Raw genomic sequence first — 13,481 nt, 5'->3', positions numbered from 1 at the left:
CGGAGGTTCATCAATGACCCCTAAAGTATCGAGGAGTGTGAGATAGTTGATCCCATCTTCAATACTTTTCTCGACGCCCTCAATCTCCCTCAGTCTCGGAAACTTTTCGCTCTTTCAAGACCGGAGCTCATCAATGCTTTGGTCAAGATCGACAACTTTACCCAGAATATTATTGCAGATGTAAAGATACTCAAAGTAGGCCGGGGAAGCTGAATGAGTGAATTTTTTGTCTTTGGTTTGACCCGGCTATATGTGCCAAAATATGGCTCAATGACGGACCGAAAGAACATCTGCAACGAGATACCCAGGTGTGTGAGCGATGTGAAGTCGTGAAGGAAGCCGATTCCATTACAGGGTGGCTCTTCTTGACCGTCATCTCCTTTCAAGCGAGAACAGCCCTCCACGAATAAGAGTAAACTCCTCCAATACTTTTGGAAGACGGAATATTTGGCCTAGCGGGGTGATGCCCAACTGGATCGAGTAATATGTAGCTTCTCTATATTACCAACCTACTCAATGGAGAATTCTGAGTCCATCTCGTCCCATGCGCCCTCCATGGATACTGTTGGTGGTCGATGAAACATCATAGTGGCAAGGAAGTCAAAGCTGTAAAAGTCTTCCAGCAACTCATGTCCTGGCTGAATGGCGCCCATACCAACGTGCTGTCAGCTTCAATCCGGGCCTGGCTGCAACGTCTGGCTCAATTGCGCCCGGCTCGAAGCTTCCAACGGCCTGGGTCAGCAACCCGGCTACGAGCTTCCAACCCCACCGCCTGAGGAAGTCTACTATAGCAGCTCTGATGACAGCCCGGTTATCGAGTCATGAGGTTATTACGAGTGCTCGTCAGACAAGACAGCCAGGAACAGCCATTTCTCTTCGTGTCGGCGACATCCGTTACGTCCCGGAGTCGGGTGATGGGGCAGTACGTGGAAGCTGCCCGCAGCTAGCAGGCCGGATTCGACCCCTTTTTATAGACAAGCAAACATGACACGAAAGTCACTTCCAAGTCGTAACAAAGTAAATGTTGCGGACTGAGAGCCTCCGGTTTCGTACGTACGTTGTGGGCCCCTAAATTCCCTCGTACGTGTATATTACGTGTACCGTACAGCACTCCAACGTACGTACGTATGTACAACGCAATAGTGTGCAAAGTACGACATGACAATATAAGGCCCATTGTTTAAGCTTCTCGATAAAATTATTTCTCTTGTTGTGCCCTCTCTTAAACTCTACAAACTCAACATATATAATCTTTCAGAATACTGTTTCCTCAATAGTAGTATAACGATCTACTGTTGCTACTTACCACCCTGGCGGCAAGAGCGCTTGCGTGTTTCAGTTAACAGAGGCAGTTTTATCCAACCAGACAGGACCCACACTTGTAGTACACAACACATCGTCTTCTAACCAGGTTATGAAAGTCATGTAGCACTTTTATGTATCCAAAGAATCTTTCCGTTTATTTTGGCCAAAGATAAACTACTAATTTATTAAACTTTCATTAGCATACCTTGCAGAAAATCTAATTCTGTGTGGGGCTCGGGGCGGTAATAAGCTCAAATTCAATATATTCCGCATTAAACAATCTTAGGGTTATCATAAAATCTTTCTATAATTCTTGGAAGGGATTTAAAATATGCTTCTTATATGGAATTTTACGCTACTCTAATCGCCTGTTACGTATATTTGTTTTTGTCTTTGCCTTTGTCAATTGAGACTTTATACTAATAGGTGCAACATCGCATCCACGGTGAGCTCATCAGCTGTGGCCCCATGGCTGTCTCACCCGAGCGGGAGCTTTCTATTTATTTAGGTATTTGAATCTTTGACGGCTTTTCAAAACGTAGTATATTCCAGCTCTTAACTTCGCCAAGGAATGTTCATAGAACATGTTGTCTGCCAGTAATAGCACCAGTTCTACCAAGGAGACTCAAAGTAAATAATATGAGAATTCAAGTTTAAGTTACCACCCAAAACTTCCGAGCTAACCTACTATCCTCTTCCCTCATTTCCTGGTGTTCTATTCGTTTATGCTCAACTCTACTATTGGACTTGCGCCGTGGCTTCAGGGCCAGAACATTCCGATGACTACGGGCCACTACGCCCTACCCGGTAATACATACACTACTACATGACGCTCCAATAAGTCGTCAGGTGCTTATAAACAGGAGAGTGATCAAGTATAAATATCTGCTTAATTTCCCAATATTGCCTTCTCATTCACCACGCTGCTCTTCAAATCTCAAGTTACCGAGCAAAAAATAATGCATCTCACAAAGTTATTCACTCTTGTAACTGCCGCTCTGGGCGTCGTTGCTCAATACGACGACGCTCAATACGACATGGACGGCGATCAACACGACGTGGACGTGGACGGGTCTGAATACATCCCAGCCCCAGCAGTAGGTTGTCCCACCCCTCAAAAAAATGCACCCGCAGCGTTAGTGGTCTCACATCACATTGAACGCAGGCAATCGTCTATAGAAACCCAGATGATGGCAATCCGCAGCAGGTGATTACAAAGTATAACCAGTGTGTGCCGATTCATGGTCCTATGTAAGCCTAGGGAAGCCCTCGCAAAGTGGTGATGGCGTTTTTGGTTTATTGACAAAGGTCAATAGCGGGGGAAATGTGCGCTCGATTCGAGTTATTGGCGCACATCGCTGCGCCCTGCATCGGTAGGTGCCTTCCTTGACCGCTTGGTATTGATTTCGATGTTGGCTGACATCAAATGTCACGCAGGGGTCCGCAGTGTCAAGGCCCTGGGTATATCTTTAATAGGAAGCCCTTCCTTCAAAGGGTATGGCCCGTCGCCGTTGCGTCTCACTCTATCAAATGCGTTTAAGATCCCTTGAAGGATTGAATGCACCTCATTGTGGGAGCTAAAGGACACGGAAATGGGCAATGGTGGAGCTTCTAGGACGCCTTTGTGCAGGTTTTTTCCCCCGCGGCTTATTTATCGTTAGGGTTTTCCCTGTACTATCATGCGAATGCAAAGGCTTTCACATTTCCATACTGGGTCACCCACCTATTAACCTACAATGATGTGTGAGGCGCTCGACAAGTGAAGTGTGATTGGCTATATATTTCTGCGCAAAGTACTACGCGGGCTGCAAGGGATAGACTCATCCGAGGTCCTGAGAGTCCCTGCAAGAGAGATCCGTACTGCAATGCGCTGTTTTTACTGTACCTGTTGCCGTTGTAGCGGAACATGCCTCAAGCGGACAAGATGCAGCTTTAGAATGATATCTTGAAAGCGTCAGTACCTATCAATCCTCCATCTATATTAATCTACACGTGTAGTGCGCCATGAAATAACCAACAGATGACCGATGTGCAACATCTGGACCTTGCAGATATTAGCAGCCAGCTCCCAAAAATCCTCGTCTGATGAACGTAACCTGAATTTCCCCGGCTTTTGTTCTTATCGTGGTAGTAGTGACTTGACGTTTATATGCGCCAAGTGTGATGTTGAGCTTTAAGCAGTACATAAATATAGTTTCTATCACGTTTACAGCTTGGTTAGAATCAGAAACTGCTGGATAATGGAGCATATTCTTACGCTGGTTGTTACACGGAAAAAGCCCAACAGATCGTGAAGCCCAACAAAGGGGCCTCACCGACAAAGGACTTATCCGTTACACAATGAGATCACGAGAACTATGGGGCCTACTAGGCACGGGCCGTTTCCTTCATGTATATAAGACGGTCTCCCCTCGCCTCAAGGCTTAAGGAAACCAAGGACCTTTGATACCATACAAGATTATCATTGAATTGAGCCCTTTTACTCCAAGCCCCTTGAAAACAAGCCCTTGTCACACTGGTGGCCAGCTCTGTCACACGTACAAAGCCACTTCGACGGTCTCCCTTTGCCAGAGACTCAATCAAATACCCCGTCTTCCGTGATTAAAAGTGTCTCTGATGTCCAGCTACAAGTAGACAACCTCATGTCGAGTCCCTATGTCGCAAATGTTGAAGTTCTGCGATGAATTAGAGTGAGACCTAGGCTTGCATTGTTTGCTAGGATCCACATGATAACGACACCGCAGGCACAGCTTTTTAGATGTGGAATGAATTGTGCCATAGGTAGCACTATGCTACAATGAAACAATCCAGCCTTGAAAAGCCGCAGTCCTTGGGGCGCCCTGTCACCGGCAGGACAGTCTGAGGGCTTGGACCTCGTTGAAACAAACAGGCCAAATTAAGAGGCGCGAAAGTTTCCAAGTGCGAGTATCGAGTAAATGTTTTAATTGATAGTCGTCTTTCCTGAGACTTTACTTGTCGATTATACACTCAATTAGGTACATCACCTTACCTCTTGACATCGCTCCCCTTTAGGCAAGCCACTGGGGTATCCTACTAATCTGGTCTATGGGTTTCGAGCCTGGTTTCGCGTATTTATCCGGGAACTGGTTGCAAATAACTTAATGGAGAGATGGAGAATTTGAGAACAACAGGATCGAGCTGCTGTCGCCCGAAAGATAAATTGTGTTGTAACTTTCAAACTAAAAACTTTACATTGTGGCCAAACTCTTCAACTAAGATTGAAGGACCCTCCCGACGCTAGGCTTTTCCCTTGCTGCCCTCTCTGGCTTCTCCTTTGTTGCAATAATTTGTCATTTCACTTTTGCCTTTCTCCTCTCCGGCTTTGAGCCTCAATTTGATTTGTCCTGGGCCTTCTGTTTTCCTTCCTTCCCCTTCTTCTGACTTTTCCTCACCTTTTACTTCTCCTTTTTAACGGGCTTGGTCTGTGATACTTGCCGCCTTTTTCGAAGATTCTCCTTTTTCTCAAGGCCTGCCGTATTCTTTTTTATAGTCTTCTCCGCGTTTACGTGTCTTGTTCCTGCGTCAGAAGACAGCGGACCCGTCAACTGTTTTGCGACATCTTCAGAGAGAATCTTGGCCTATTATAAGTCGCTTAGCATTGTAAGCACCTAAAAGTATGTAGGGATATACTTGAGTTCTGGACCTTTAAACATTGCACTGCTGGGGTCAGCTTTGTAGGACGCCAGCAATGTCGCCGTGAGATCTTTCCGAACATATCGCTCCATGATGAGACGTGGTCTTCTGGCCATAGTTCGTATTCGAAATCCGAAGCTTCCTCCACGCATGGATGTACAGCCGAAATTTGATTTACATGCCTGTCACATAGCTTTCCCGTGATAATGGGTTCCTCAACAGTTTGGTAGTAAGCCTCCCCAGTAGGGTTGAAACGCTGCGGCGGAGGTTGGGACAAAACCGTGACGATGTCGCCTCCCGCAATATACCAAGCGAATAGAACCGAAGCCCCATGTACATATGCTGACCACGCATCATGGCCTTTATGCCGGCGAGGGCATCGCGGATCGTGTATGTCCATAAGTGGTCCCATTACCGTCGTCAAAGTCTGTAAATGGTGTTTGTCCGCCCAGCCCTGGGCAACTTCTCTGCTTATTCCGCTCCATAGAACCTGTTTGTTCCGGACGCAAGCCTGTTGAAGCTGTGCTAGTATCTGCTCAGATTCCTCAATCGAAACAAATAGCCGCGCAGCTTCATTGACTGATTCAGGAAGCCCTTCACGGATCCGGGGCTTTCGGTCTGGATTGTTCTGCTTCTGGCAAGGCTTCATTTACAGCAGATAAATGAAATTCGTTGCTGCTTGGTGCTAAAAGAACTGGCTTCGGGGTCCATACAATATATATGGTCTTTCACCAAGCGGGGTCGGTGTGTTAGACTTCAAAGCTTAAACCCGTATCCTCGTGACCACCGCCACGTTGTCATAGTAGGGGTATCCTGTAGCATGGCTGGAATATGTACGAGGGCTAAAATCTGAGGCAAGCGAGCCATCGTACCCGAATGGTGATCCAAGTTCAAAGGGCCTTCTAAACTTTAGAACTCGGTCAGAGAGGAAGAACCCCGTATCGGTATTATTTTCAGCTTCGGCCCCGAGAACAAGACAAAACTCTTTAGAGGAGCTAGTCGTCCTAAGATTGACCTCGTCTATCGTATGCTTTCATTGCGGATTATTAGCCTTATGAGTCTCGAAGACAGCTTAACGACAGTATCGGTATCCGCTCGCAGGGAAAAGAGGGAAGATGGCTTGCGCTGAATGGGCTATCACCTGTCATATTCACTCCCAACTGCGTGAAGAGACTATTGGTTCCTTCATAGTGTAATTTCGTTGGTTACAGGCACTGCAAGGGCCAATCTAGACAAAAGAGACCGACCTGCGACGTAACATATTATACCAAGGACCGTCGGAAAGACAACGTCATTATCGAGCGGTACGCATAGCAGAACCGAAAGCTTGTTGAGGGCTGAAAATAATGAATTTGGCGATATAAATGATGGATACATTTCTTCGTTGAAAGCCCTGAAATCCTGCAAATTTGACCCTTTTATCCCCGGTCAGACCCCCATCCGCCGAAAACGCCTGCATCGTGACTCGGCATTGGAGCCAAAGTTGGTCCCTAGGAAAGCAATTTTCGTGACCAAAAGCCTCTAAACATCACCTTTTAACCCAACAAGAACACCCTGGTTCTGGATTCCTCCATCCATGTCCGCTAGGAACTGATATTGAATGTGACCCCATGGAAAATGAACACTCAACTAACGGAACATCCCAATTGAACATGCTGCCCCCTCCGTGGCCTAACCTTCGTCCTAAAACCACTCTTCCCCCAATGCTATCCTCTTCCATCCATTGGCGGACCGTGGTTAATGTGTTATCGCGAATGGTTGAATTCTTCCACGCTACTTTAACGTATATAGTTATCGCTGCCGTTATATTTCCATATAAAGCTAAACCGGGATACGCGATACCAGGCTTTCCGCTGTGATATAAAAGTGAATGACTCTTTCATGATAGACTTGGGAAGTTCTTTAGAGATGGTGGTAACCGCTTGCGTGTTCAGAAATAAAAGATCAAGATTTAAAAAAGTGAATGGGGTATGGTAATAATGTCCTTAAATTATGTGATAAGGTTTTATTCTTAGTTCTTCATTAATTAGGCGGGTTAAGCCGTGATATTATATCACTTGGTCTAGCTTTACATTTTACCGTAGGATAAGAACCACTTCGCTTAGTACCCTATTATCGCTAAGTTTAAATGCAGTCTATAATTGAAAATTAAATTACTTGGTCTTTAGATTTAAATTAGCATCTCTGGTAAGCCCGTCTTTACACTTGTTCGCTACTGGGGCCATTTCGTCGTCGTCCATCGGACGAGTAGATGTTATCGCAGGCGGTGTTAAAGATCTGCTAGGCTCTCACAGGATACAGAATCGCCAAGGTCGCCATGGAAAGAATGACAGATAAAAGAAAGGGCAGGCCTGCCCATATATCGCCCAGCGAGAGACCAATTCGAAAGCTAACAGCCGACAGCGGCCCAGCACTGATCCCGCCTATATTCTCAAGTATAGCTGTCGTTGTGAATAATGCCGCTTGATGATATGGCTCGGCCAGCTGGGTAAGCGAGCTTCGCAGAACGAGGCTGTACACAGTTTCATCTGGCGTGTATGAGAAACTGGGCTACTATGCACAATTTCCAGGGGCCGCGACTGTATGCGTCCACAAGCTTGCGGAGCCTTTGGGAAAGCCCTTGGGGAGAAGGATTTCCAAGAAGGGAAACGACGGGAGAAGAAGGGGAGCGGACACAAATGTCAAGAAAAAGAAAGGAAGCAGCACCTGCGGTGATAAAGTTTCGCTGGCGAGGCCGTTTACCGTGCAAGTAAAACAAAATTGTATCCCTTTTATTTGCCACTACAGGACTCCTAGACAAGGGCGTGTGCGTATGGCAGGAGAGACCCTGGCCTTTCGCACGTGGATTGCTTTAAACTTAGGAATATGAGATTTAATAGACAGTCCGCCTAGCACATACGATCATAGCCGTTAGCAAAGTTCAGGGCCTCGTCCGATCCCCCATGATAACCTGACGAGCGCCGGATTAGTAGTTGGGTCGGTGACGACCAGCGAATACCCGGTGTTGTATGTTTTTTTGGTTTGAATTTATTAATTCATGCCTAATAAATGAAACACTAACGTCTACCGCCATAGCGCCAACCTTAATTCTCAGAGGGAAGGCATCGCCTCCAGAAACCACGCCGCATTAATATCCATTCGTTATCCCAATCGCAAATTATGTTTGCCTCCTGAGGTACCGCAGGGCCACTTCTCCTGTCATCCTGGCTGTCTACCAATGCAAGGCCGAGGACCATGGAGATATTTAGGTACCTAAGGTAGAGGTACCTTGGCAGGTACTTTGGGGTCTGGTCTGTCGTGTTGGGAGTACGGAGTACGTACGTACATTACAACGACCTTGGCGACCTGAGCATGCAATTTCGAACAAGACCATGTTGTCATGTATGCATATTCCTAGTGACCGGGTCTTCAAGCAGTCCACTCTGTTCTCGTTTTGGTTAATTCCCATAAGCCGAGGATAGTGTTGTTCAAGACCCTGTTCAAGGCATGGTCAAGAAGTTGTTTTAGTGCATGCCAAAGGCAATACGCAGAGAAGTTTTGCAGCTCCCATATACCCAAATGTACAGAGTTTCGTTGATTAGACATACCCAATATGATGCTCTACGCCGCTCAGAACACCGTATGCGGAACGAGACGGGCTCGACTCGGAAATTGTCAGGATTCCCAATGTAGAAAACAAATCCGCGCAAGAATTCCAAAGCACCTGGAGCAGTAATGACACAGTTTACATCAAAACATGGCCGACAGTAATATTAGTCAAACTGCGCCCTTCTGGTATCTAGCGCGTCTTCGCTGACGCTGCCCAGAGCACTCGGCCTCACTCTTGGTTTCATCAGCTTAATTTGCAGAGTGCTGTGTGGCATACCGAGACCGCGCACTCGTTTCTGGCGGGTTAAAGACATAGCATCTGACTGGAAGGTCCATTAAGCTTACATACAGGTAAGACTCTTTACTTTTTTAATGTAAATCCTGTCTCGACGTGTCACGCTCAAGAAATATACAATCGATCTCGGCTGATGTCTCCTTCCGCTCGTCCATGTAACGCCGCGTCATCATCTCTTTTCCCTCTCTACTTGGCATGGTTAAAGTTTTCGTCCCGTTGCTCCTCCGGCACCGTCAGAGATGGCTCCCACTGCTCCTCCTTTATCTTTGCGGATGATGCATTCTCCAGTTGGATATCGAGGCTAGCAATCCGGACCTGCCGCCTCCGGACCAGCATGCTATTCCCTCTGGACGACTTGGATCGCGCCGTTGTCGAGTTGACGGAACTTCCAAATACCCGTGGCCACATTCGGACCAGTATGAGTCGGACCGTTGGAAGACAAGCACATATGAGGCCGATGTTGATCTCAATAGTCGACCACCACGCTGTATGCCACAGATCCCAAGTGGGGTTTTCCGAGCTGTAGAAATAGAGAAGTGACTGCAGTCGCAGGGATGGATACAACTGTTACACTGCAAAATAGTCAGCGGCTGCTGCTCCAGGGCAATCAATCTTCGATTGCGAGCCCCAAGCCACGCATCTCCTAGGCTCAGGTGGGACATTCGCCAGCGCCGTCACTTACAATGTTCCCGTCAAGAACATGATTGCAGCTCCAATCTTCTTCTTCCAGTGCAGTTCCAACTTTTTAATCTGAGACAGCGGGATGCCGATCATCCACACGTCAATGCCGACACTCACGGCACCGTTGATCCATCCGAGCAAGTTGATATTGAGGCACCTTCCACCCTCTTCTTGCACGTATTGCATCCAATAAAACCGGATTGGCGCGCATTGAAATATAGAAACGATGGTGGACACGACGCCAAATGATGCGCTCAAAGCAACAGTGATCCATAACAAGAGCCTGGTGGTCTTGCCTGGGAATATCGTGAGATAAAAGCACAACAGACTGATCTTGATGCTCGTGATGAGAAAGACATACAAGATTTGCTGTATGTAGAAGTATCGGGCAAATTCGGCGATTGTGGATGGCTGCAGTGTCCAGACGTCCTTGCCCAGCCCGTAATGTGTAAGTCCTGTAGTGTTTAGAATCGTGCATGGTAGTCCGACGAGGACCGACGCGATAATGGCCCAGTCATCTGCCTTCAAGGTCCGTTGGTAACTGAAAAACCGTTTGAATACCAGTCGAGCTATCACAAGGACGACCGTCACAGCACACATGGCTATGCTTGTGGCGTTGTACTGGCCGGACCGATCCCGAGGTCTACGGTTGCAGGCTGTTTCGGTCGAGTTTTTGGTAGCTGTAGCCAAGGGTATGCCTTGTCAGCGAAATCATCTCGGGCCAAAACAGAGTCAAGGTCTTGCGGAGCTTTGCCGGCAACATACCTAATTGTTGTCCAAAATCACAAGAAGTTCTGACACACTCGGCTGCGCCATCCGGGATGGTTTGATCTGAACAGAGACATGACGTATCACGACACTGTGTTTTGGATAAAGATGCCGCCACGCAGGGAGTCTATGTGTACCCGGTGTCAGCAAGCAGTTTCCCGAGTCGCATACACATTGTGACCATGACTTGGGGCCCATTGCACACGCTTACAGCACAAGAAGGCAACCCCTCTAAATACGCACTCAGGTCGCTAGAATTTGAGGTCGAACTGGGCAGTACCGCTGTGGACAATATGGTGGTCGAAAGTATTGATGGGTCGGAAGTTGTGCTTGTGCAAAGTTTGATGACACTCGCGACGGCGAAAACGAATGGCGAAACTCGTCGCTTCATCCTGGCGGTCCGAGCACAACGTCGCAAGTATTAGAAGCAGATTTGACGCGTAGTCCAGGTTGTTCCAGTTGGTGAAATCTCGGTGCTCCTCTCCCTCATTCCCAGACATGCCAACATTTCCTTTGCCTCCCATGCGGCGAATATTCGTCCAGATTCTTTCCAACGCTGACAAGTCCTTGGAATGTTTCTCACGATGAGGGAAGAAGCAAGGAGACTCGGCGGAAGCCTGAGGAAATGCCCGCTGTCGTGTCGACTCCCCTGGTCCATGCGGGAAAGGGATCTCGTCTTTTACATGGTCGGCCAAGGGGGCCCATCCTGGTATCCCAAGCCGCGTCCGGATGGACGGCATGGTCCGCATGGACAGACCGGAAGCCTTCGGATCCACCCCCGCGAATTGTCCCAAGCCCAATTTGGTAACGCTTGAGAGGCCATGTCGACAATTCACCCAACCACAAACCATACCCATTCCCCACATGGGCATGGATAGAGCCGTCATGATGGGTCCTGGTCGAGGGACGGGAGAGTCGGGTTCGAGCGAGCGTTGCAGTTTTGTCAAAATACTACTCATGTCTTACTTCTTACGTCTATGTGAAAGGAAACGCTACCGCTATAATTGCATCCGGGTAATTCCAAAATCCAACCGCCGTGAGAGTGGAGGAGACGAGGGGGCAAGAACAAAGCCATGGTGAAGACGTGATCCTGCGACGTGCTAACGAACACGGCTGGCTGGTGGCAAACACTGGGTCCGAAGGACATATACGTGATGCCGGACATATATTACCGTCACGGCAAGCGGGGCCTAGTAATTACACGGCAAGATCAAGCGGCTCGTACCATCGCGTTCCGTTGTATCAAACAGGTCCAGTTCGAGTCGCTGCGCTAGTGTCGCTGCCAAATGTGAAGGAAATGGGGCGGGTTTCCCCAGACGAAGTGCTGTCCGCAACGTCTCGGGGCGAAGCGGACATCTCCGTAACGGTGACGATGGCGTGTTGGGCTCCATTGTAACCAGGAAGACCCTGGCAACCTTCAGGCGGTGCTAACCAAGTTTTAGTCGCGATTGGCTAGCGTACCCCGTCTGCAGAGTAGGATCAACACGGTTGGCCACAATGTGCATTTGCAGAATTTGAGCACAAGAGCATGTAGCAAGAGCATGTAGGGGGAGAGAAAATCCCGATAGCGAACCCTGTTTGGTACTATCATGCCCGATGTAGCCTGTCAATATACTATAAGTAGCAGTCACCGTCGAGTCCCGAGGAAGAAGTATCTCAGTGTCTGTGTCCTTGTAAGCGTCTTAATAACAATTCCCTACCCAGTCAAGATTCATCGGCAGACATGTGGTCGCCAGGATAATGGTAGAGGCTTGCATACCTCGGGCTTTTTCGTCTGTATTCCGTACGTGCCATTTTTACCATTGCAACCCCTTGAAATTTCCCATGTGTCCTCATAATTCTCAGCCGGAGACAAAGCCAGGTTTCCGGGTCCGATGCAAATGGGGATCAGTGGTTGTAACGAACCCTGATACCTGGCATTGGTCCGAGCCGGGAAAGGGAGCACATGACACAACTCGTCGTTCTACCATCTTTCATTATTGCTTACTAATAGATTTGAAAATAATGTGCAATGTAACAGAACTCGCCCATGTAAACTTGTTTACGCTTTGCTTGTGCTCTTATCCATTTCCGGCCAAACACAGCTGAAACTGTGACAAGCCATCAAGATGATATTGATACCTTGTCTGCGGACTGATGCCTCGGCGCCCGAAGCAGGCGCCGCCCGTACCGAATACACAGCACACACGTGGTGATCTGCACAGCCCATGAAATTGCTCGAGCTTTGTTCTTTTCGCGAATAGGGGTATAGGTAGCGCCGCGAATGCAATTCTACTCTAGAGCGGAGTCGTTGAAAATGACCGGTTTTTTTTTTGTTTTTTTTTTTTTTTTTTTTTTTTTTGCTATTTCCACCTTGTGGTTTCTACGAGCCGAGATCGTTGGGGACAAAATGCTTGTTCCTGTTCAGCACACCTAGAGGGCCGGCTACGCAGCGTTACAACGGCGAATTGTTAGTGCCAAGAATCTTGATTCTGGAGATGGCAGATCTGCCAGTTTGTTCAGACACGTGTGTGGACAGGTAAAAAAATTAGCCGAAACATGAAACTGTTTTCCGGATGTTGATGACACGCCCATTATTTACGGTGGTGTCCCCCTTTACTGGGATCTGCCAGGGGGCTTCATCCAAAGTTCACTATTCAGGCATACGAATCATATGACACGTGCCCTCTTTCCCCCCCCTAAAGCTTTTTTGACATGCTGTCGGTCTGTCGTAGTCCGGGGAATTTGGTCCTTGGCGCCGGGTCGGGATTCTCTGGATGGCTTGTCATGTCGAGTCATATCACGAGCAGAGCCGAGACTACACCCCTCGGCCCGCCAGTTACGTGAGTGTATGCAGATTTAGTTTGAACCTGATTACCTTGCGAATTATTAAATTTCCGCCACTTCGTCACCTTGATGGCAGTGTCCTGCGCACTTACCCGTAGTTAGCAGCGGGCGGGAAATGAAGTCTACACTAATGGTTACAGGTACTCCATCTAATTGGTATGGTCGCTGGGACGACTACTGTGTAGATGGACTCGGACTTTGGTTTCGTCGTATTACGATATGAGTCTGTGGATTAGGGTGGCTTTGAATTGCTATATGAGAGGGCAGGGGTTGGCCAGGGGCTAGGCATGCTGTTTCAGCGACTTTTTGTCTCCAACTGTATTCATGTTGCATTAGAGGTCTATGCTGTCAGGTCTTGGATCCA

The 13,481-nt window shown here is 47.9% G+C and overlaps 3 protein-coding genes across 3 annotated transcripts; all 3 read right to left on the bottom strand.

Annotated features, from left to right (window-relative positions):
* Positions 1-9,028: 9,028 nt before the first annotated feature.
* J3458_005899 (uncharacterized protein) lies at positions 9,029-9,250 on the bottom strand (the record flags this gene model as incomplete). The annotated part of the gene is made up of 1 exon (XM_066119044.1): positions 9,029-9,250. The coding sequence occupies one exon, from the start codon at positions 9,248-9,250 to the stop codon at positions 9,029-9,031; it is 222 nt and encodes a 73-aa protein (XP_065976566.1).
* Positions 9,251-9,520: 270 nt separating this feature from the next.
* Positions 9,521-10,123, bottom strand: J3458_005898 (uncharacterized protein; the record flags this gene model as incomplete). Its single annotated transcript, XM_066119043.1, has 1 exon — positions 9,521-10,123. One exon carries the CDS (start codon positions 10,121-10,123, stop codon positions 9,521-9,523), a length of 603 nt encoding a protein of 200 aa, XP_065976565.1.
* A 419-nt stretch (positions 10,124-10,542) lies between these two features.
* On the bottom strand, positions 10,543-11,031 carry J3458_005897 (uncharacterized protein; the record flags this gene model as incomplete). The annotated part of the gene is made up of 1 exon (XM_007816177.2): positions 10,543-11,031. One exon carries the CDS (start codon positions 11,029-11,031, stop codon positions 10,543-10,545), a length of 489 nt encoding a protein of 162 aa, XP_007814368.2.
* Between the last annotated feature and the right edge of the window lie 2,450 nt (positions 11,032-13,481).

Source organism: Metarhizium acridum (assembly GCF_019434415.1).
Source record: "Metarhizium acridum strain ARSEF 324 chromosome Unknown scaffold_31, whole genome shotgun sequence".
In the NCBI taxonomy this organism is placed as follows: Eukaryota; Fungi; Ascomycota; class Sordariomycetes; order Hypocreales; family Clavicipitaceae; genus Metarhizium; species Metarhizium acridum.
Note: the sequence above shows the minus strand (reverse complement) of the source record. Positions and strands in the feature narration are given on the sequence as shown.